Source organism: Falco peregrinus, chromosome 1 (genome assembly GCF_023634155.1).
Source record: "Falco peregrinus isolate bFalPer1 chromosome 1, bFalPer1.pri, whole genome shotgun sequence".
Taxonomy (NCBI): domain Eukaryota; kingdom Metazoa; phylum Chordata; class Aves; order Falconiformes; family Falconidae; genus Falco; species Falco peregrinus.
This window is the reverse complement of record NC_073721.1, coordinates 49117227-49136735: the sequence shown is the minus strand read 5'-3', so window position 1 is coordinate 49136735 and position 19509 is coordinate 49117227. Positions and strand designations below refer to the sequence as shown.

General features: G+C 53.2%; 2 protein-coding genes across 7 annotated transcripts in view; one reads left to right on the top strand and one right to left on the bottom strand.

Annotated features, from left to right (window-relative positions):
- Window positions 1-935: 935 nt before the first annotated feature.
- MYMK (myomaker, myoblast fusion factor) lies at window positions 936-9287 on the bottom strand. Its single transcript, XM_005231225.4, has 5 exons — window positions 8893-9287; window positions 6350-6464; window positions 3745-3893; window positions 2633-2749; window positions 936-1557 (listed from the first exon to the last, which is right to left on the bottom strand). Exons 1-5 carry the CDS (start codon window positions 9025-9027, stop codon window positions 1411-1413), a joined length of 663 nt encoding a protein of 220 aa, XP_005231282.1. The 5' UTR covers window positions 9028-9287; the 3' UTR covers window positions 936-1410.
- An 8422-nt stretch (window positions 9288-17709) lies between these two features.
- Window positions 17710-19509, top strand: part of ADAMTSL2 (ADAMTS like 2) — a 28442-nt gene continuing 26642 nt past the window's right edge. For 4 of the 6 annotated variants that reach the window (XM_055791334.1, XM_055791337.1, XM_055791338.1 and 1 more), the window contains exons 1-3: window positions 17711-17868; window positions 18081-18170; window positions 19348-19459. In XM_055791334.1, coding sequence (XP_055647309.1) covers window positions 19349-19459 — 111 coding nt within the window. In that variant the 5' untranslated portion in view covers window positions 17711-17868; window positions 18081-18170; window position 19348. Of the gene's footprint in view, window positions 17869-18080; window positions 18171-19347; window positions 19460-19509 lie in introns of all 6 variants that reach the window. The other 2 variants (XM_055791342.1, XM_055791333.1) reach the window with 2 other exon arrangements.

The window sequence follows — 19509 nt, the reverse complement described above, 5'->3', positions numbered from 1 at the left end:
GGGACACCCATGTGGGTGACCCCTCAGGAAGCAGCTGCACACCTTCAGAGCTGGCTCTTGTGTGCGGTGCCAAGTTGCTCCTTGCTCTCAGCTCCGAGTTAGAAGCTGGAGCACTTGGGACTGTTTTTTGGGGATGCTCTGAGAGTCCTCACATGGCAAAGTACTCCAGTAGCGTGCAAACAATGGGGAAAGTGTTGCACGCAAACCCTCAGAGCATCTTGCAAAACACCCTGGGGGGCTGGATGCTGAAGAAGACCTGGTGTGCTGTGTTGGTTTAGGTGCTGGTGGACCCTTTGAAAACTCTTTGCTAGCACTGCCTCTGCATGCAGCTGCATCGGCTGTGCCACCGCTTGCCAGTGACTCTTGGATGCTCGAGGGTTCATAATTCATTTGTGTTTTTGTTGGAAGCTCATTCAGATTTGGTTGTTGCCCTGTTGCAGGAAGTTGCTCTGATGAATGACTGGGGTGGATTTCTCTTCCAGAGGAACCCAGGCTTAATGTGGGCTTTCTGTGGACATCACTGTATATCAATACTGCTCTAATTGTCCATGACATATAGTCTTGGCATTTTTCCCAGACAGTCTAAATAAATCATACACTTCTGCTATAGTAAATAGTCTGTTAGAGGAGATGTTATAGGCTTACAGCCCTTCCCCTCCCTCCAGGAGCTTCTTTTCCCTGCCTCTAATTTTCCATGTACTTTCCATACTAATGAGGCTCTCTGCAAGCGCACCTGCTGCCTGCACCACCCGGGCAGGTCTGCAAAGACAAAGTGCCCAATGTTGCACCTCCTTCCAGGCTGGGGGGCTGTGGGCAGGGGAGGGGGTGGCCGTGCCCACAGCTCTGCTTTGAGGCTGGCATCTGCCCTCGACTGAGCGGAGCGGGGCTGGGAAGTTTCTTGCACCGCTTAAGAAATGCTGGCATTGCACACTTGCAAAGTCTTTGTTAGTATATATTATTTACATCAAGAGAATGCATAAATAAAATAGTAAATATCTCACAAAAATACAGGTTCTGTTAATTGGGCATTGCAAACAAAGCCTTGTGTGCTCAGGCTGGGCGAACCTGCACACAGGGGACAACTCACGTTCTCCTGGGCCAGTGCAAGGGACAGCCTGGCTGGTGACATAGCCTGAGAGTGCAAGGGTCTCCTGGGACAGGGGACAGGGTCACAGCCCAGCTGAGTGCTTCCCCAGGGAGAGGTACAGGTATGTAGTAAACTGGAAGCGCAACCTCTGCTAGGGCTGATGGTAGAAAGGTGAAGACTTTCCAGGGAAGCAGATCCCACGGGCTGGTAGGAGAAGATGCCAGTGTCCCAGAGGAAAATGCAGTGGGCAGGCATTTTGCTTTTGGCTGCACCCCTCCATCATCCCAGGAGCAGAAAAGCCAGTGCCCGCTCGCCCGGGCGACTCAGACGCAGCAGCAGAGCGTGGAGCAGTCGAGCCTTGCAGGGGTCCCGGTGCTCCCGGCCTTCTTGTTCTCCTTGGGCAGCAGCAGCACAAAGGCCATGGCCAAGGCGCAGTGGTAGAAGCTGTGCACGTAGGTGTAGTCCCACTCCTGCAAGCGGGGAGAGTGTTAGTGAGACCTGCCGGGGCCGCAGGAGCAGCGGTGCTGGAGGGCTCTGCGCTAGGTGCAAAACGTTAGGTTTCTACAAGTAGCCGAAAAGAAAGGAATAAAAAAAATATTCCTGAGCCTTCTGCCTCTTTTTGCTGTAAGAGAAGAAAGGATTTCCATGCCTTAAGAAAGGAAAAAAAAAAAAAAAGCAAAGTGGATTTAACACATTCTAATTTGCACATTTCCCAATTCTTGAATGAAGTGTTTCATTACCCCGCAAAGGACGCGGCGGCGAGGCCGAGGCGCGGGGGGAGGCACTTTCTGCTAAGTGACATTTTTATGTTCTGCTAGAATTTGCAATTACTAAATGCTTTGAAAAATAATCCTTGGGGATGACTGTGAGGTTGTATCTCGCAGCTCCCAATGCACAGAGCAGCCGTAACGGCAGGGCTGAGTGCAGGCGCGAGCGGCAGCTGCAGCAGGGGGTTATCATCATCCCTGCGTGGGACAGACGGACCCTTTCGTGCAGGACAGGCGGACTGGCCAGCGGCAAGAGCAAAAGGTTATAAACATGGGATTGAGTGCCCCTGGGAGTCAAGTGAGAGTCTTTTCTTCGGCGTGAGCCAGCTTTGGATCTGGCCATGACTGGGTTGTAGCCAGTCCCTGTTGTGGCTCTGCAAGGTGTCCTTAAGTCACCCATGCCCAGTTTCCAAAAAACCCTGCTTGCATTTGACAAAGCCACTCTGAGGACCGTGTATGGCTGACAAAAGCATGGCCCATGTCCTTGTGACTCACTTCACACGGGGGAAAGAGATTGAGCATCACCCTGTGTGTCACTTGCTGTCACAGCTGTCCCTGCCCACGCTGCAGTTAACAGGCCAGGGGCTGGGATGGGGACAAGGGAGGGACCCTCATCCCTGCTGCCAGCCCCCGGCACGCCAGCCCCGGAGACCCACACCTCAGCTGGGCTTTGGCCAAGGCTGGATGCACCCCAGTGGTGTGAAGGGGGAGGTCTCCTGTCTTGGTAATGTCCTTTACACCTTGTAAAGTTAGGGTGATTGAGTGTGCAAAGAGGTACCTCAAAGAAGAACCTCAGCATCAGCGCTAACGCCCCGAAACAGAAGCCAGGACCGATCTGCTGGGTGTAGACACTCTTGTCAGGATAGAGCCCTTTCTTCTCTTTCATCTTTTGTAGCTGGAAGGAAAGAGAGAGCATATCTGGCATATTCACCCGGATTTAGCTGGCTGCTCCACATCCGAAAGATCCCATGAATGCTGAAATAAAACCACACTGAGCCCACAGACCGGCTGCCCCAGGCTGCAGGGGCTGCTGGCACACGGGAAGCACCTCCGACCTGCTGCAGCAGGTCCTCCTGCTTCATTCCTGCGCATAATACTGTTTTCTTAATATTCAACCCCAAACCCAGCTCAGGGAGTATGTGCCTTCACAAACCCAGTCTCTAGGAGAGCAGATCCCAGCAGAGCATCTGCGGGCTGGGGGATTCAAGGTGGTCCCCTCCTTGCCCATCCCCTCCCCATCGTGGCCACTTGCTTTTAGCTGCTGGCTGGGCAGCCAGACGAGGCTTAGTGACGGTATATAGCTGGAACTTGCATCACAGTATTTCCATGATGCTGGGCAGCATCTTTCTGCAATTTTTATCCCGTCACTGAATCCTTCTCCTTGCTTGCTCCTGCCAGTGGCTCCACCAACGCAGTCCTGCCTGGGTCCACAGCATCAGCTGTGAGCAGGGCACAGTCTGCAGCATGGTGCCCGACTGTCCCAGCCACATTCAGGCAGACTACAGGCAGATTCCTTCCCACTTTATCACTGCATTTTATGCACATCTTCCACCAGCTCCGGGGCAGTTCACCAGACCCCTCTGCCTCTGAGTAGCTGTAAAAACTCCATAAATATGATCCTCCTGATTAGAAACGCAGGGACAGGAGATGTGGTAGATGGCTCAGACTAATCAAATCTGGTGTTTATCACAAAAGCTGCTTGCTGTCTGCCTGCTTTCTGCTTGGGTTGAAGGAAAAGTGCTGTTTAATCACCGTGATGGCCTGTGCTGTGAGAGCTGGACCTTGAGGATGAAACGGCTGGCACAGGTTAGACCTCTCTGTGCAAGGCTCAGCCGCTTCCCCGCCACGAGCATCCCGCAAAGCCCCGGTACGGTGCCCCTCCCTACGTACCCATTTCACCGTTATCACCAGGACAGCTGTCCCGATGGGTCCCGAGTAGACGCCGTAGCCCCAGCGGTCATGGTAGATCCTCACAGCGATGGTGAGGACGCCGAACATGATGAAGGTTGATCTCTTTGGCTCGTCAAACTCTGCCAGGGCTGCACAGCACCGAGCACAGGGAACATCAGCTCACCCACCCTATTCCTCCACTGTTCCCCTAAAGCCTTACTGGGGTCTGTCCCACCTGCCCTGGGGACCCTCAGCATTGCCTCCAGGTCTGGGTTGCCCTTCTTATGCCTTACAGCTGGGGAAACTGAGGCACAGGGGGGCAAAGCGAACCATGCTGAGGCATCTGAGTGGTGGGCCCAGGAGCTGACTTTGGGGGTGTTATGTTCAGTTTGCATGTGGAAGCTAAAGGGGATTTCCCACCTGTATTTCCCTTGCCTGCCGCAACCCAGAAGTCAGAGGTGATTGCAAAGGCGATTGCAAAGACACTTGCACTCAGTGAGCCCACTGTTGGCTCTTGGGTTCATCCTACATCTCTAACCCTCCCAAACTTGCCGGCTCACCCCGATACAGCCTCTGTCATGCCGGTAGGACCGTGCTCGCTGGTGTGATGGGGACCAGGCTGTCCAGCCGTGCCGGCACCTGCCTGAGGTTTGCAAGCTGGAAGTCACCAGTGTGAGTAAATTATTAGAGGCTTTTGTTTAGCACAGAATGGGGTAATAACTGATAAAAGTTATGGATCCCAGTGGGCTCCATGCTTTTCCAGCTCACACAGCTGTGTTATGGCTGTCCTGGATTTGCATTCCGGGAAGCGTGCCCAAGGGTCTGCGTCCGCACATGTGTGCTCGGGCTTTACAAGCCACAGTGAGAGGCTTCCCTGGGCTTCAGTCACCACACCTTCCATGTCCTTGGATCGTGGTTTTATAGGGAGTTTGACTAAGGGATAATGTCCGCATTTTAATCTCTGTTGTTTCCCTGTGGGTCAATATTTTAAACATCGTAATCCAGGATTTGTATTTTTTTGCAGGGTTTTTGAATGCAGTAATGAAGCAATCAAGTTGAATTTTTCTGCAAGGAGCCAAAGTGTCTGGATCAGCTCTGCCCTACCCTGACACTGCTGTTATTTGCTGAAAATGCCCTTCAGAGGTGATTTGCCTCCTTTGCCTTTTCTAGCCAAGCAGAGAGTGCTGAGGTGCCATGAACAGTATGGGAGCCCACCCTGGGACTTGCACCTTGGGGGAACAGAGCTGTTTCTAAGGTTAATATTTTCCCAACTAATTTTTCACCGCATGGAAGATTTATCTAGATGCATGCCCTGGAAGGGGGATGCTGCTGTCTGCATGGCTTGGTGGTGAAGGGAGGAGGGATGGAGTTGTGCCTGGCAGAGGGGATGCTGCCCTGCAGCTTATACTGGGCTCAGGGGCTGCAGGAGCTCTCCCAGCTCAGCCAGAGGTCCTGCATCATCCCTGGAGCCCCAAGGTGCAGAGGTGAAGGTCCTGCAGGCATTTTGGGGCTGTACATCAGTGCGGTGACCCCAGTACAGCAACAAAAGGGCTGGGGACGCTGCCTGGCTGGAGTGAGACTGGCCACGTGGGTGCTAGAGATGGTTCAAATCTGCTGAGCAAAGCCTTTGCTGTTGGAAAGTGACCGTCCCCTCATCTCCCTCCCCTCACCCCTACTCTCTTCTCCTGTCAGAAATACTCATGTCTTTCAAAAAAAACATGTTGGCAAAATGGGAAAAGAATAGGTTTGAAGTTCTCATCCTTCTTTAGTTTCTGTTGGTTTTTTTTTTCATTTCTATTATACCTTGTTTCAGTGGCAAATAAGGAACAAAATGAGGAAAAAAAAGAGTGAAGGGACTGTGGGAAAAAGAAAACTGAGTAACAGGACAAGGGTCAGGAGTTTTAATAAAGAGGAAGTGAAATATATTTCTGCTTTTTCTAAGCAGATCTAAGATTTCCCGTCATCCCAGACCAGGCTTTTGATAAACAAGGAAGATATTTGTTACAACTAAACCACTTTGATTTGTGTGCTGCCAAGGGCAGTGACAGATTCTGCGCTTCTTAGTGCCCCCACATCAGGACAGGACAAGCTGATGGGCTCAGGATGGGGAAAATGAGGAGCAATGGGAGATTCCCTGATATAGGAGGTTTCCAAGTAAGTCATCTCACAGTACTGTCCTGCCTTGAACTAAAGCACAAGGCAGCATGTGTTACTTGCCAACTTGAAATAAATCTGCTGTTTTAAGGACATGCGTAAGAGCTGGTGAAGGCAGAGGAACACCCAACTGACACGAATACCAGAGCTCTCCTTACCTCTGAGAGTAAAACTTCCCCAGCCACCACTCAGGACAGTTTTCATCTGTGGCTGAACCCCACTGAGTGGAATGGCTTTCCAAGGGATTAATGGTATAAAAATGGATTAAACCATAGCATGGGCTGACTTCCATAAAAGACAGCCTCAGAGCTAAGTCTTGCAGATGGGAGCTCAAAGGCAGCAGCATTTCTGGGGACTGTACCCACTAACTGTCCCACCAGCGATGCTGACAAGCCCTGCCTGACCCCCAGATGCTGGTGATCTGCAGGAACCACGAGATACCAGTGCTTACCCATCAGGGACACCCAGATGGACAGGGCTGTTCCGTAGATGCTGAAGTACTCCAGGATATCATAGCGCATGAAGCACAGCACTGATAAACCAGGGCCATCACATGCATGGTAAATCTATTATTAAAAAAAAAAAAAAAAAAAAAAAAAGAGAGAGAAAAAAGCATTATAAAACTAGGTCCTTACACACACACCAGTAGGGTAAAGGCTCTTACCAACTTGTTGAAACAGCTTTGGCATGGCTGTGGAGAGGATGGCCAGCAGAACAGAACAGCCTCGAATATACCAGGATCACTGGTACACAGTGATGAATATATTTGAAAGAGAATGTCACTGTTCCCAATTGCAAATCGCCTGACAATCAGCATTCTTCCCTCTTAGCACAAATTATTTGTGGACGAGATTTAGTTTGCCTCTTGGTCTGTGCCAGAATGTGCAATCTGATGACCAAGCTGCTGCGAGCTGAGCCCCAGGCAGTGCAGGGACGTCCTCTCCAGCAGAAGGAAGGCTCTGGGGTTATGTTTCTAATTGCGAAAGATTCTTGTAAAACAATTCAAAATGAGTGTCCTGATGAAATGTGTATGGATGCCAGGTCACTGTCCAGGCTAAATAGGGTTTGTATGGCCAGAGTCTGAATGCTGGGGAATTCACTCATTAGTGCATTCCCTTAAAAGCCGCTGGTTCCTGCTGCCCATTAGCTCATTGATTAGGTTATTTGCAAAAAAACCATTGTCATGCAACATAAACGCAAACCAAGCCAAGAGAAATTTTCCAGTGCAATCAGAGGAATGCTCCCAGTGTTTGCCTGGCGCTCGCCTTTTCCGCCGAGCACTCAGCCCTGCGAGTTTTCTAGTGGTAGCACCCGCGTGCTTTGCTGTTTCTGAAGAAGTCCCTTTACTGCTTGGCAGGGCGCCCTTGGAACAATCCTCGCTGTCATGGCCCAGCGGGGATGCTGATATTATTTATAATGGGAATTGCTGCAAGTCTTTTGGCTCGTTGTGGTTTCTAGAAAAGATTGCACCACGGCCGTAATTCTTTTCCCTGTTTGAGATTGGGTCTGGGGAGTCTGGAGACAGGGGAAAGAAAGGGTGGAAGACAAAGAGCGTGTTTCTGGCCAGCGTCGCAGCACTTGTCTGCGATGGACATATGCTTTCACTGCTCTGATGATGTCTCCTGGGGGAGGAGGAGTGGGATGCTACAAGAAAGGCAATAGCAGCAGCTGCTGCCCTTCCTACCCCCCCAACCATGCTGGCAGCTGCCTTCCCTTCCTTCCCCACGCACAGATATTTTGCCTCTGCAATCTCTTCGGCGAGGACCTGTTCCACCTCCCGTGGAAACGCATGCCAATTTTCCTATTGACTTCTTGGGGAGGTGGAGCAGACACAAACCCAGTGCAAAATGAAATTGTAGCTGTCTGGCTTCCCTGGGGAGCTTGGGGGGGGGGGGGGGCGGGGGGCTTGATTGGGACGTTTTTATTAACTGTCCTGTAGTTTTTATGGAACTGGCAGAATTTCTTCCCCTGCATCGTGCTTTAATTGGAGGCTTGCATGGTGGATCCTTGGGAATAAGAGACCCTCCTGGTTCACAGCCCTGATGCTGCAGAAGAGCTTTTCACACTGGACAAGTCCTTTACCTACTCCCTGCCTCAGTTTCTCTGTCTCTGTGCCAGCGATGTGACAACCCTCCTGAGACACCTTGAGACGGGTGGGGAGAAGAGGCAAATGCAACGTTGGTTGGGTTGCTGAGCTATTTTCTTCATATTCTTTAGCATGGCATTGCCATGGGGTTAAATAGGAGAATTTTTCCAGTGGGAATGCTGCTTTGGGTGCTCAACCAGTGTGTGTACGGAGGCATTTAGCAGTAGTACAAAGCGCAGGGCAGCTTATCGCTGGGAGCCAGAGTATGAATTATTTTCTCTGTGTACAGATGACTGACTTTCTCTACTAGTTATTCCCGTGCAAGAGAAGGCAGGGCGAATCAGAGCCTGGTGAAACACGCATTTTCAAACACTCTGCCGGGGTGAGGGGTTGATAATTATTGGTTTTGGTAGCTCAGCAGCATGTTTTAGTCTTTCCTTGTACAGAAACTTCCCTGACTCCAGCATTACTCCCATCACCAGTTAGCAATTGCAAAATCAATAATTCGAATACGTGCTTTTGGCTAAAACGACAGAAGCATAGCAAGAGGCTCTGGATACAATTTAAACCCCAAATTCAGCATGGCCACTTACCAGCTATAAAACAAAGACAAAAACCAGCTCCAAAACATTGCGAATCAATCCAAGTCTCTTTGCACCCAGACCCTCTCCCTAACCTCACAATCGTAAAACACCATTAAATCTATGTAAGGCCACCCCTTAGGACATCCTAAACTGAAGAATCAGCTACTCAGCACCACACACAGTGGGGAAAAAATGAAAATGGATATTCTGGGGGTCATGCTCACTGCTCTTGGGTGAGACCCAGCTGCCCTGCCCAGTGGAGACCTGATGCAGAGGGTGTCTGGGGGGATGGAACACACGAGGAGGGGTATGGGGACATCTTACCGCCACGAAGAACATGGTGAAGAAGTAAACCATGGCTTCCATGTGGAAACGCCGCTTAGCCGCGATGCTGATGGTGGGGAGGAAGACCAAGGTACTGATGGTGGGCAGAAGGAGCTTGGCCACCAGCGAACCCATGGGTGCCTTACAAGCTGGTGGCTCCCGGGGACAGGGTCGCTGTGAGCTGGATGGGGACGTGGAGAAAACAGCCGTGTGGAGTGTGCTTTAAAATTTAAATGCCCTGAGTGGCCGGGAGGGCCGCGGGCAGGGAACAGCTGCTGCCACCACCGCCACAGCCGCCCCCTTCGCTCCTGTGTCTCCCCAGCAGCGAAATTCTTGACGCAGCCGGCGGCTCCTGGCAGCAGATGCTCTGTGCCCCCGGTATGGCCCTGGGTGTTACTAAAGGAGTGAAAGGGAATGTTGTCCTTGCACGCCTTGTGCTGGGTGTCAGACCTGGGTGCGTGGTGGGCGAGGACTGCAGATTTGCTAGCTCGCCATGGGGACACCTCACCTCTGTATCCCACTGCCCCCATGCCGAGTGGGGGTCAGTGCTGATGGAGCAGCCCGGTAGGGAAAAACAAGGGATGGTGCTGGCACAAAGTAGCGAAAAACCGGTACGCGGCAGGTACGAGGGGTTTTTAAAGCAGTGAGATGTGTCCTGCTACCTTTGCCATGCCTGAGAAATACACACCAAGCTCCAGATCTGCCTTTTATTTCCCTTCGAGGGCATACCTGGGAGGGTGACCCTGCTCTAGGGCAGCACGGGCATCGGGAGCTGGTGTGATGCAGCATCTAACGCCTGCTGCGGGTGCCTGCATGCCCTCCTGTGCACCCGGGCGGAGTTAAGTGCAGTTAGGTTTCTCAGCCATGCCCTTTGCAGCGCGGACACCTCCAGGATATCTGTCTGAAATTCAGGAGCTGAGCGTCTCTGGGTGGAGGAATTTGAGCAGATCTGTCGTGCAGCGCGGAAAAGCTGGAGGAAAGGAGACCAAAAGCCAAGCGGCGTTTGGGCTGCTAATCCACTCAGTGGCTTCTCTCTTTTATTATGACTTTTTATTATATCACTGCTGCTCCCCTCCTGGGTTAATATCTTTTCCTTGGAGCCTCGCAGGGATTCTCGGCATCTTTTCGGTACAGCTGTTCCCGGGACCCAGGGAGCAGGAATGCTACGCTTGAGCAACCGCCTTTGTGGCGGCGGGTTTGGGGAGGAGGGTGCGAGCTGTGATATGAGCCACCATTTCTGAGGCCGGTAGGATGGGCTCGCCTGTCCCCCAGGAGGGGGTCCGGTGGAAAGGCAGGCATGCACGGAGAAAAAAAATGCTTTTTAAACCACTCCAGCTAAGTTGGAAAGGGCTCCGGGAGGGGGAGTGAGGGGGTGTTGTGTGTGCGGTGAGAATGGCACAACAGCATTAAAGCAGTGACCTGAGAGGGCTGTGCTGGGAGCCGTCCTTGGGGTACCGCTGAGACGAGTTGGGTAGGGGCTCCCATTTTTAGCCGATATTGCAGGATCCATCCACGTTCTCTGGCTGGCTGCAGGCAGCATCCCTCCGCAGGATGGAGCACCACGTCTCCAGCCACCCTCCCGCCTGGGCAAGCCATAAACTCACCACAAAACCCTGCAAAATTGTATTTCTACTAACAAATAGTGAAAAACTCTGGTGTCCCTATTTACCGTGAAAATTAATCCCTCCAAGCCAGCACATAAATACCCTGCTTCTCCCCAGGTGTCCAGCACTGAGCAGGAAGCGGAGCTGAGTGCCAGCACGCCCCGAAGTACCCTGTCCCTTTTCTGTGCCATATCCTCAGACGGATCCGTTATTCCATGTTATTCTTGCATGAGCTGCTTGGATCGAGGAAGGTGCTTGGGGCTGCTGCATGCTGCACGGCAGGGCTTGTCTCCAGGAGGGTTTTGAGTGGGGTTGGGGTTAGCTGGTTGCACAAGCTGCTCTGGATTCCTGGCTAATAAAACCACGTCTGCTCTGCTTTTGGGGCCATGAGGTTGGTGTCAGAGAGGGGAAAACACAACAGCCTGTTGGTGAGGACAAACTTCCACACCTGGGTGCAAAACAGCTCCCCTTGTCCTCATGGGACCATTTGCAAGGACATGGCAGTTGTGCAACAAGCCACCATTTGCAAGGATGTGCAAGGATGGTGGTTGTGCAACCAGCCAAATGGCATCAGGTGAAAAATATGATCAAGCAGTTGTTAAATGTATCCCCCTCGCCCCCATCCTCTGCCCAAAGTCTAGCTGGAGCCCACTGGAAAGGAAACCCCATTGGCTGCTGGATGCAACAAGTGCCAGCCATGGCAAGCTCTCTGCCAAGCAGGGAAGCATTGGAGCTCTCAGGAGCAAGAAAACGTTCCACAGGTTGTTGGAGTTTTGATTTTTTTTTTAATTTTATTTTATTTTTTCTCTCCCAGCTGCACACCCCGGGCTGGCGTTTGGTTTGCAGCCAGTGCTATAGGCATAGAGCAAAAAAAAAAATCACACCGGCTTGTACACGTGTTCCAGCTATTATTGAAAAAGAGACCCCAAAGTAAACTGCAAGGCAAGGGGCAGGCAGGTGGTGAGCTCCTGTCGGGAGCTGCTGCTTAAAAGGTCTTTGTTCAGGCTGCAAACCAACTGCAGTGCTAGACGTGGGCTTTGCAAACCTTCCCGGGAAGGAACCCAAATAACAAAGGGCCAGGACTTTCTTCCTTCTCTCCTGTACAGGTAGGAAATGTAGAAAGAGCAGATTTTAGCTCCTGCATTTAAGTACTTCTGGAAAGCAAATTTTAAATCTACATTCCACAGGGCTAATTTTGTGTGGACCGGAGTTGCACGCAGGAACGGTGATACATATGGCTGAAAACTGGTTCCCAGATGCCAAACCCAGGTTCTGGTATGCTGTCCTGGATCCTTCCAGGGTAACGTTAACCATGACTTTCTGTGAGCGCTTCTACCTTTTAACTCACACATTGCGCTGAGGGAGAGAGACACAGATAGATTTATTTTTAATATGAGGATAATAGTTTGAAAGTATTATATACACTGGAGTGGAGGATGAGGGCTCTGTGCCAACTGAGAGGATTGACAGTATATTCTCCTGGAGGTAAGTATTGGATGGTCTTTCATCTGTCTGTGGTGTAGGCCGTATAAGAATTTAAACCTGCTCCATCCTGTGTCCCCTGTTACTGCCAGGTTTGAAATGATGGTGCTAACGATGCTAAAACGGAGAATCAGGGTTGCAGGATCTACAAGGGCTTGCAGCTCACAGTGCTGCGGTGCCAGGGTCAGTGTGAGCCGGCAAGCAGAGACAGCTGCACCATTGCTGTGCTTACTGCAGCGTGTGATTTGCCACTTCCATTACTTCAGAGTTTAAATTTTCATCTCCGCAACACTTTGACTCATGCTCTGGATGTAGGGATGATGGTGAAAAGCTGGATGATGCCCTGGTTTCAGCAGGATGATGTGCAAGAGCTGCAGCTCTGGAGCAGCACGGTCAGCCCCAAGGAGCCCTGAGCAATTTCACGAGCACAGCACCATCCACCTTGCGAAGATTCCTTGACTTCTTGCTCCTCTGCCTCGGGAATTTGATCAAGAAACCTGGTGTGAAAGGACCTGGTGCAAATGCGGAGCAGCCCATGGGCACCACAGCCCTTCCCTGCCCAGCTAAAGAAGGGATGGCTGTAGCATCTGGATAAAACACCCCTCCCCACCTACCACAGCCGGTGATCAGAGCTGTGGCGTGAGAGGCCGCCTGGGCAGTGCTTTCTGGACAGCTGAAATCCATACACAGGCCCTGGCACCAGGGAAAAGGAGCCCAATAAACGTGGAACCACCAGCTGTGCCTGAGCCCCTTGCACGGCCGGTGCTGCAGACCCAGCTCTGATCACCCGCAGCTCTCGCCCGCTCCAGTCCACAGCACTGCCAAAGCACCTGCATCCTTTTTTTATTAGTGGAATAAATTGCCACTTAAAAAAATCCATTCTCCGTAGCGCCTGGCCCCATTTTAGGCAGCTTTAGCTGAATGCTCGCTCTTAAAAAAATTCCCCCTTCCCACCTCCCTGTTGAATAAATCTATTATGCCTATTCCTCGCAGGTATCCCTGCTTCTTCTATCCTTAGGGTTGGGGTTTTTTTTTCACTCTTCCCTTTTCCTTTGTCCTGTTATGGCCTATTACAAGCATGTCAAAGGTAAGGACATTTCTTGCCACCAGTTTTCCATTGCTCGTACCCTTTGGGGCATCCTGAGGCAGCCACCCCATTGCCAGATTCGGGGAGGCAGGGATTCGGGGAGGCAGTGCAGGGGTTTATTGCTCTTTTCATGGTGTTTAATGGGTGGTTGTTGGGGTTTTTTTTACAGTCATGACTCCTGGAGCCCAGGAACGTTGTGAAGGTCTCAGCTCTCACCCCGTTAGTCCAAAATGTCACTTTCTAAAGAGAAAAACTTGAAGCTGTGATGCTTCAAGGCTCAAAATCCAGAAGGGAATGAAACCAGTCTTAGGGTTTTGGGGAGTCTGACTCACGAGTTTTGGATGCCTGTGGTTGCAATGCTGCAGAGCCGATGTCCCTCAGCACAATGCTGCACAACTTCCATGCGAGACTCCTTCCATTCAGAGAAAAGGCTTTGTACTTTTTAATCTTTGCATAGCTAAAATGTCAAACCAAGCGTGACTCATCTGGAAGCTCCTCCAGGTTCTTGCAGGGATGTGTACTCTTTGGAGACAGGTAAAATTAAAGTCTGCGCAGAAAAAAGAGGCTTTTAAAGCCATTAAAACTCTATGGCCATGACCACACCTGGAGTCACTGTGGTTGCTTGTGGTTTTCAAACTGCCCAGAGATATTTTTTAATAGGAATCTGATGGCGAGAGCAGCTTGGTGGCTTTGGCTTGTTCAGTTGGACTCAACATTTTGCAAATCTCCGTGGATGAAACCCTCACACTAACATGATATAAATCATTGCTATCCATAATTGCATGGAGGCATGCAGAGATTAAGTGCCTTGCCCAACACTGAGCTGTAGGACACTCTGCAAGGGACCAGGACTGTCTCTAAAGGACACTTTTTTTAGTCTCCTCTTGCTTGTTTTAGTTACCCAGTGGTAGGCCATAGCCACAGCTCTTGAGAAGAAGGTAGGGCTGGCTGCCAGGCCTTTTTGGAGTACTTTGCCACATTTTTATCCCCCCCCCGGCAATTGTCTGGCCGTGCAGGGATCTCACCCATGCCATGGATGGCTTAAATCTGCCCACACCATGCAGGGCTTGCCTGGAAATAACACGTGTAGCTGTGCAGAAGTGTTGAACAACTGGGTCGTTTCTGCAGGCAGTCTTAAGAAGGAAGAAAATGGGTTAGTTGCCTTGCCCCAGAGTGAAGGAGAAGCTGCTGGGAGGTCCTGGGCCAACAGACTCCAGACCACGCTCATTCTGCTCCTCCAGCCTGTCTCTCGTGGACCTGAGCAGGGGTTTTGGTGGAGCTGGCTACAGCAGAGCCATCCTGTCTGCTGTGCTGGCATGAGGGCTGAGCCAGAAAAGGGCTAATTTTGTTGGAAAGCGGTGCTGGAATGCCACAGCCCATGACTCTGCTTCACCGAGAGCAGGTCCTGCAGTACGTCGTTCATGGAGAACCTGCCCTAGGGATGTGCTTGGGGCTCGGTGGTGCTGGGCATCAGCTCCAGTGGGTCTGAGGGCTGGTGCTTGGGTCAGGATGGGAAGGTGTCCCGTGATGGGGAGCACAGCAAGACAGTCAACATCTTGTGCCTGGAGCAGAGCTTGCCATCACTCTCTGCTCCAGGTCAAGGATGGAGATCACTCCACCACAGCACAGGCTGTCCCGGCAAAGGGATCCCCCCACTCCTCCCTAGGCGAGGGAGGGCCTGATCCTGCAAACCACAGAGTGCCTCTGCTGGGCTGAGCTGCCCCAGCTCCCGCCGAGCAGCGACAGTGCCTAGCCTACTCCTTTCAGCCAAGGAAACTCCTTTCCTCTGCAGGCACTTCTCCGGCCAAATCAGCAGCCAGTCGCCGGTGACTCTTGCCCGGCTGGAGGAGGTTATTTTGGAGTGTCTGTCGTTCCTTTTATTTGCACTCTGAATTATGCACGGCACCAGTTTGGGATGGAAAGCCTGGCAGCTGCCTGCCGGATGGCTGCTGTGTGTCCCTCGGGGCGGCTGTCGGGGTAAAAGCTCACCGGCCCCACGCTGCCATGGGGCTGGGCATCGTGCCGGTGGCCCTGAGCCTCCTTGCATGGTGCCGGAGGTGAATGGACAGCACCGGGACCACTGGGCTGCCTTGCCAAAGCGCAGGATGCAGGGAGCAGGGCTGGCTCAGGGACCTTCGCCCGAATCCTAAATTTCCCTGGGAAAGTCCGATACGAGCCTTCAGCGACCGTCCCTGGGTGGGAAAGCCTCTCGCTGTCCATGCAGGTGCATCTTGTCTCAATTTACTCCAAGCCCAAAAGCAGTAAATAACATCTGCAAATCATTTCTAACGCTTATGCCAAAAACTGGGAGATAAAAAACGCTGTCGTCTGAGCCCGGCTGTGGGTGATTAATGCCGTACCTGCCGGCAGCCCCGGCAGCAGCGCCTGCGGCCCCGCGGTTTTGGGGGCAGTGCTGGCCCCGGGTGTTTTGGGGTGGTGGGAGCAGGGTGGGTCCAGCCCCGCGTTGGAGCCGTGGGGTTTGGCCAACGTGAAGCTGGACGGAAGCTCGTGTTTTGGATCTGCTCTCCAGCGCGTTTTGTTTTCGGGGCTGTTTTTGCTCCCACAGAGGTGATGGCATCGCTCCTGCTGATTTCACGATGATGGGCTGGGGCTGCGTAAGCTGTGCTTCTGCGGCCAGGGATAACAGTGTGTGATTTATGGGAGCAATCAGTTGCCACTAGGAGCTGGTTAGGAATTTTCCGATGAAACAGGGATTGCGTCAGAAACCGCTGAGTCATCTCAACTGTTTCATAAAAAAAAAAAAAATATCCTTTGGCTTTGATGAACTTTTGGTGAAGCACAGAGACTGAACGCGTCTCGCCTGCTGCCGGCTCCCCCAGTGACTGCCTCGGGGACAGCCTTCCCCCACCCCCCACTTTCCTCCCCCCGGTGCTCCCCAGCCCTGGGGCATCCGTGCAGTGGGATGGGGTGTAGGGTCACCCGGGGATGGGGTCTCCTGGGGTGCAACCTCCTGTCAAACTCCAGGGCTGGCGGGAGCGCTGGGGGGACGCTGGGGCTCGCATGGACCCAGGCTGCTCTGGCATTTTCAATGTGAAATATTTTGATGCTTTTAAAACCTCTCGTGTTCAGACTTTTCCCTCCCGGTTGTTCCAAAACGGAAAGGGTTTTCTCCTGCGTGTCTCGGGCTGGGATATTTTGAAATGCAGAAGTTGGGTGAACTCAAGTGCTAAATTTTCCCAGTGTCCTGGTCACAGCCAACTGATGGAAAATTGAAAGTTGCAAATCAACCTAGCCGGGTAAATTAAAACAGGCTGGCAGACATTTAGCCAAACAGAAAAGGAGACTTCATTTCCCATGTAAATTTTTTGGGACGGATTCTCTCCTCAGCTTCACACAGCCATCCCTGGGAGGACTGGGTCCAAATTGTCACCACCATGGGCCTGCAGTGATTCCCGCAGGGTGCCGGGAGCTGTGCAGGGATCTGTGCCCAGTGCCGGGGTAGGAGCACACCCCGAGGCCACGCAGGCGGGACCACGGCACATGGTGGCAGGGCTGAACGTAGCCATCAAGGGCCGGTGGTGATAAACACCATAAACTGCAGTGATGGCTTCGGGTGCAGAGCTGGTGCCAGGGTGCGGTGCCCCACTGGGAGCACTGGTTCTGCCCTGTGCGGGGCAGGACTGGAGGGGAAGGAGGAAAGGCTGGAGCTGAAGCATCTTGGGTGGGATGAAGGGAATTGTTCAGGCGGGCTGCTCAGAGCCGCTGGGATGGCATGCGCAGCATGGCATGCATAGGGCTGAGCATCACCACAGAGGTGAGGTGTCTCATCAGCCGTGTTTTACATGTAACAACCGCAGAGAACAGATGACATATACCGTCTATAGGTTATATACGCTGTGTAACTTTGTCCTTCTTCATGCCGCAGGTTTTATTCTGCGTCACATGTGTGCTCATGGGTCAGACACAATACATGCACGGCTGTCAGGGGCCGGGGGTCCATTCTCATCCCAAACGGGTCTGCGTGTGCAGCAAGCCCCTTTGCTGACCCCCACCACCCTCCTGCGTGGCAGAACCCCCTTTGAAGCTGCATGGCCATTGCTGAGCCTTAGCAAACGACACCAGAAGCACAAGAGCGCAGGGATTTGGTTCCTTTTTCAGCAGAAAGTGCCATTACAACCCTGGCAGGCCTTGCTCAGCCAGCCCCCCCCCCCGCACCCCCGGGGGCGGCATTCGGGGAGGCACCGGGAGTCAGCAGGTACCATGCCCCCGGGCATGTGGGGGGCAGCAGCTACCGTGCCCCGGGTGGGGGGGATGCACCGGGCGCGGGGGGGCAGCAGGTACCGTGCGCCCGGGCAGGGGGGGAGCGGCATCCCCCGGGGCGGGGGGGAGCAGCATCCCCCGGCGCGGGGGGCCCGGCGCTGCGGGTGCCGGGCGGGCGGCGGGGACGCATGCGTGCGGGCTCCCCCCCCCGCCTGTGCCCCCCCGGCCTCGCCGCAGGAAACCGGCTGGCGGCCGCAGGCCGGCGCCGGGGGAGGCGAGGGGTTAACCGGGGTGGGGGCATCCCGGGCCGAGAGGTGTGAATTCCGCCCGCTCCCCCCCCCGCCCCGTACAGCCCCCCCCCCCCCCCCCCCCCATCGCCACTATAAGAGCGGCCGGCGCGGGCTGGGGGGAGCCACTGCGGCGGCTCCTCCTCGCTGGAAGCCCCGGCGCTTTGGCTGCCCTTTGAAGTCGGAGAGGGAGAAGGAGGGAGGGAGCGTCTGGGGCCGCCGCCGCTCCGCTCCGCGCCGCCGCCGCTGCCGCCCGGCCCCGGAGCATCGCCCCGCCCGGCCCCGCCGCCTCCAGGTACGGCCCGTCCCGGCCCGGGGGTCGCGCCCCGCCGGCCCCTTCCCCGCCGCCCCGAGCCCCGCAGCGCTGCCCGGCGCCCCCGTTCCGCACCGCTCCGCACGCAGTCTGCGGGGCTGCCGGCTGCGCTGCCTCCGGCACCGGCCCCGCGGCGCTTGTCGGCGACATCCCTCCCCCCCCTCCTTTAATTTTTCTTCTATTTAAACACGCAGCTCTGACCGCCTCTAGGATAAACCCTGAGCGAGCTCTTACTGGCTCCGAGTCAGAAGTGTCTGGAAGCCTTAATGAAAACCAAGTGTAAGGCAAGTCTCAGCCACCTGTCCCCGGGATCCCCAGCCAAGCGCTCTGGGCTCCCATTAATCAATGGATCTGCCTCTTGGAAAGTGCCTCTTGCATGCTGGATCTCCACCCTGGGGGATGGCAGAGCAGAGCTGGGCACCTGGAAGCCCTCTGGTAATTTTCTCTAAGCCAGATACCAAAGCCCCGCTGGCATTGCCGGCGATTCTGTGCTTCCAAAGCTGCTACAAAAGCCCTTGCGAGAAGAAAAAGGGGTAGGAAAGAAGCTCTTTATGTTGCAGCTCTGCAGTCCTGCCCCCTCTCCCCAGGAGCAGCACCTCTCCCACCTCCCAACTTCCCAACCATACTCTCTAGTTCTTTTTCAAGGGAAATTAGCTTAGGGGAGAATTTTTTTGTTGTTGTTGTTCTTACAGACATGAGCTGCTTTGATTCCCTGGAAGCATGATTTCCTGAAACCTGCTCCTTGCTGGCTCTTGCAGTGAGGTTCACAATAAAACGTATTGTGGTTTTGAGCTGGGTTTTATTTAAGAAAATGCCATTCTGGGTTATTCTCTTTCATGAGGCAGATGGAGAAAGAGATGAAAGGCTGACACTTGGGATACTTCATTTCTGCTCTTTAATTGTGGGTGGTTTCTTTTCTATAAGAACTGGCTGCTTCCCTGGGAATCGGTGGGAATTAGACTGGAGCAAATGAAAAAGGGGGGAATAATGGCTGTTAATTGCTTTTTTTGTTGTTGTTTGTGAAGCCTTTCATCTCATTCTTCTAGGAGCAGTTCTGTAAGTGGGGATATTTAAATGCATTGCTTTTACAGATCCAGGGACAGTTCTTGTGACTTGCTGCCTCTTGTGCAATGCTTGCTTTGGTGTAAGTCTCGCTCCCTTCCATGACGGGCTCAGAGCCTCAGCTCGCACCGGTGCTATCAGGTGTGGCCACTGGGAACCAGTGCGGAGTTGTGGTTTGGAAGACAGCAACCACAAGATGGGATGTGAACCTGTACTGTGTTAACGCTGCCACTAATTAAACTTCAGGATCAAGCCCTTGCAGTCACTGGTGGCTGCTGACCAGGAATGCTGAAGGAGACCTGTGCTGTGTAACCCAGGCTGCAGAGCAGCCCCCTGCTCTTGGCGGGTGGTGGGGCTGGATGGGAGTTTTGCTTAGCGCAGTGTTTGCTTGCTTTCTAGGATGAAGATATCTAAGTGGAGGTGGAGCAGCATCTCCATCAGTGCACAATCCCAGCTGAAAGGCACCCTGGCCCTTCTTCTCGTGGGCAACGTTGCCTTTGTGATAGCTCAGGTAAGCGCATCGCCTTGCTGGGAGGTCTCTGGCCTTTAAAATGGTGCGGT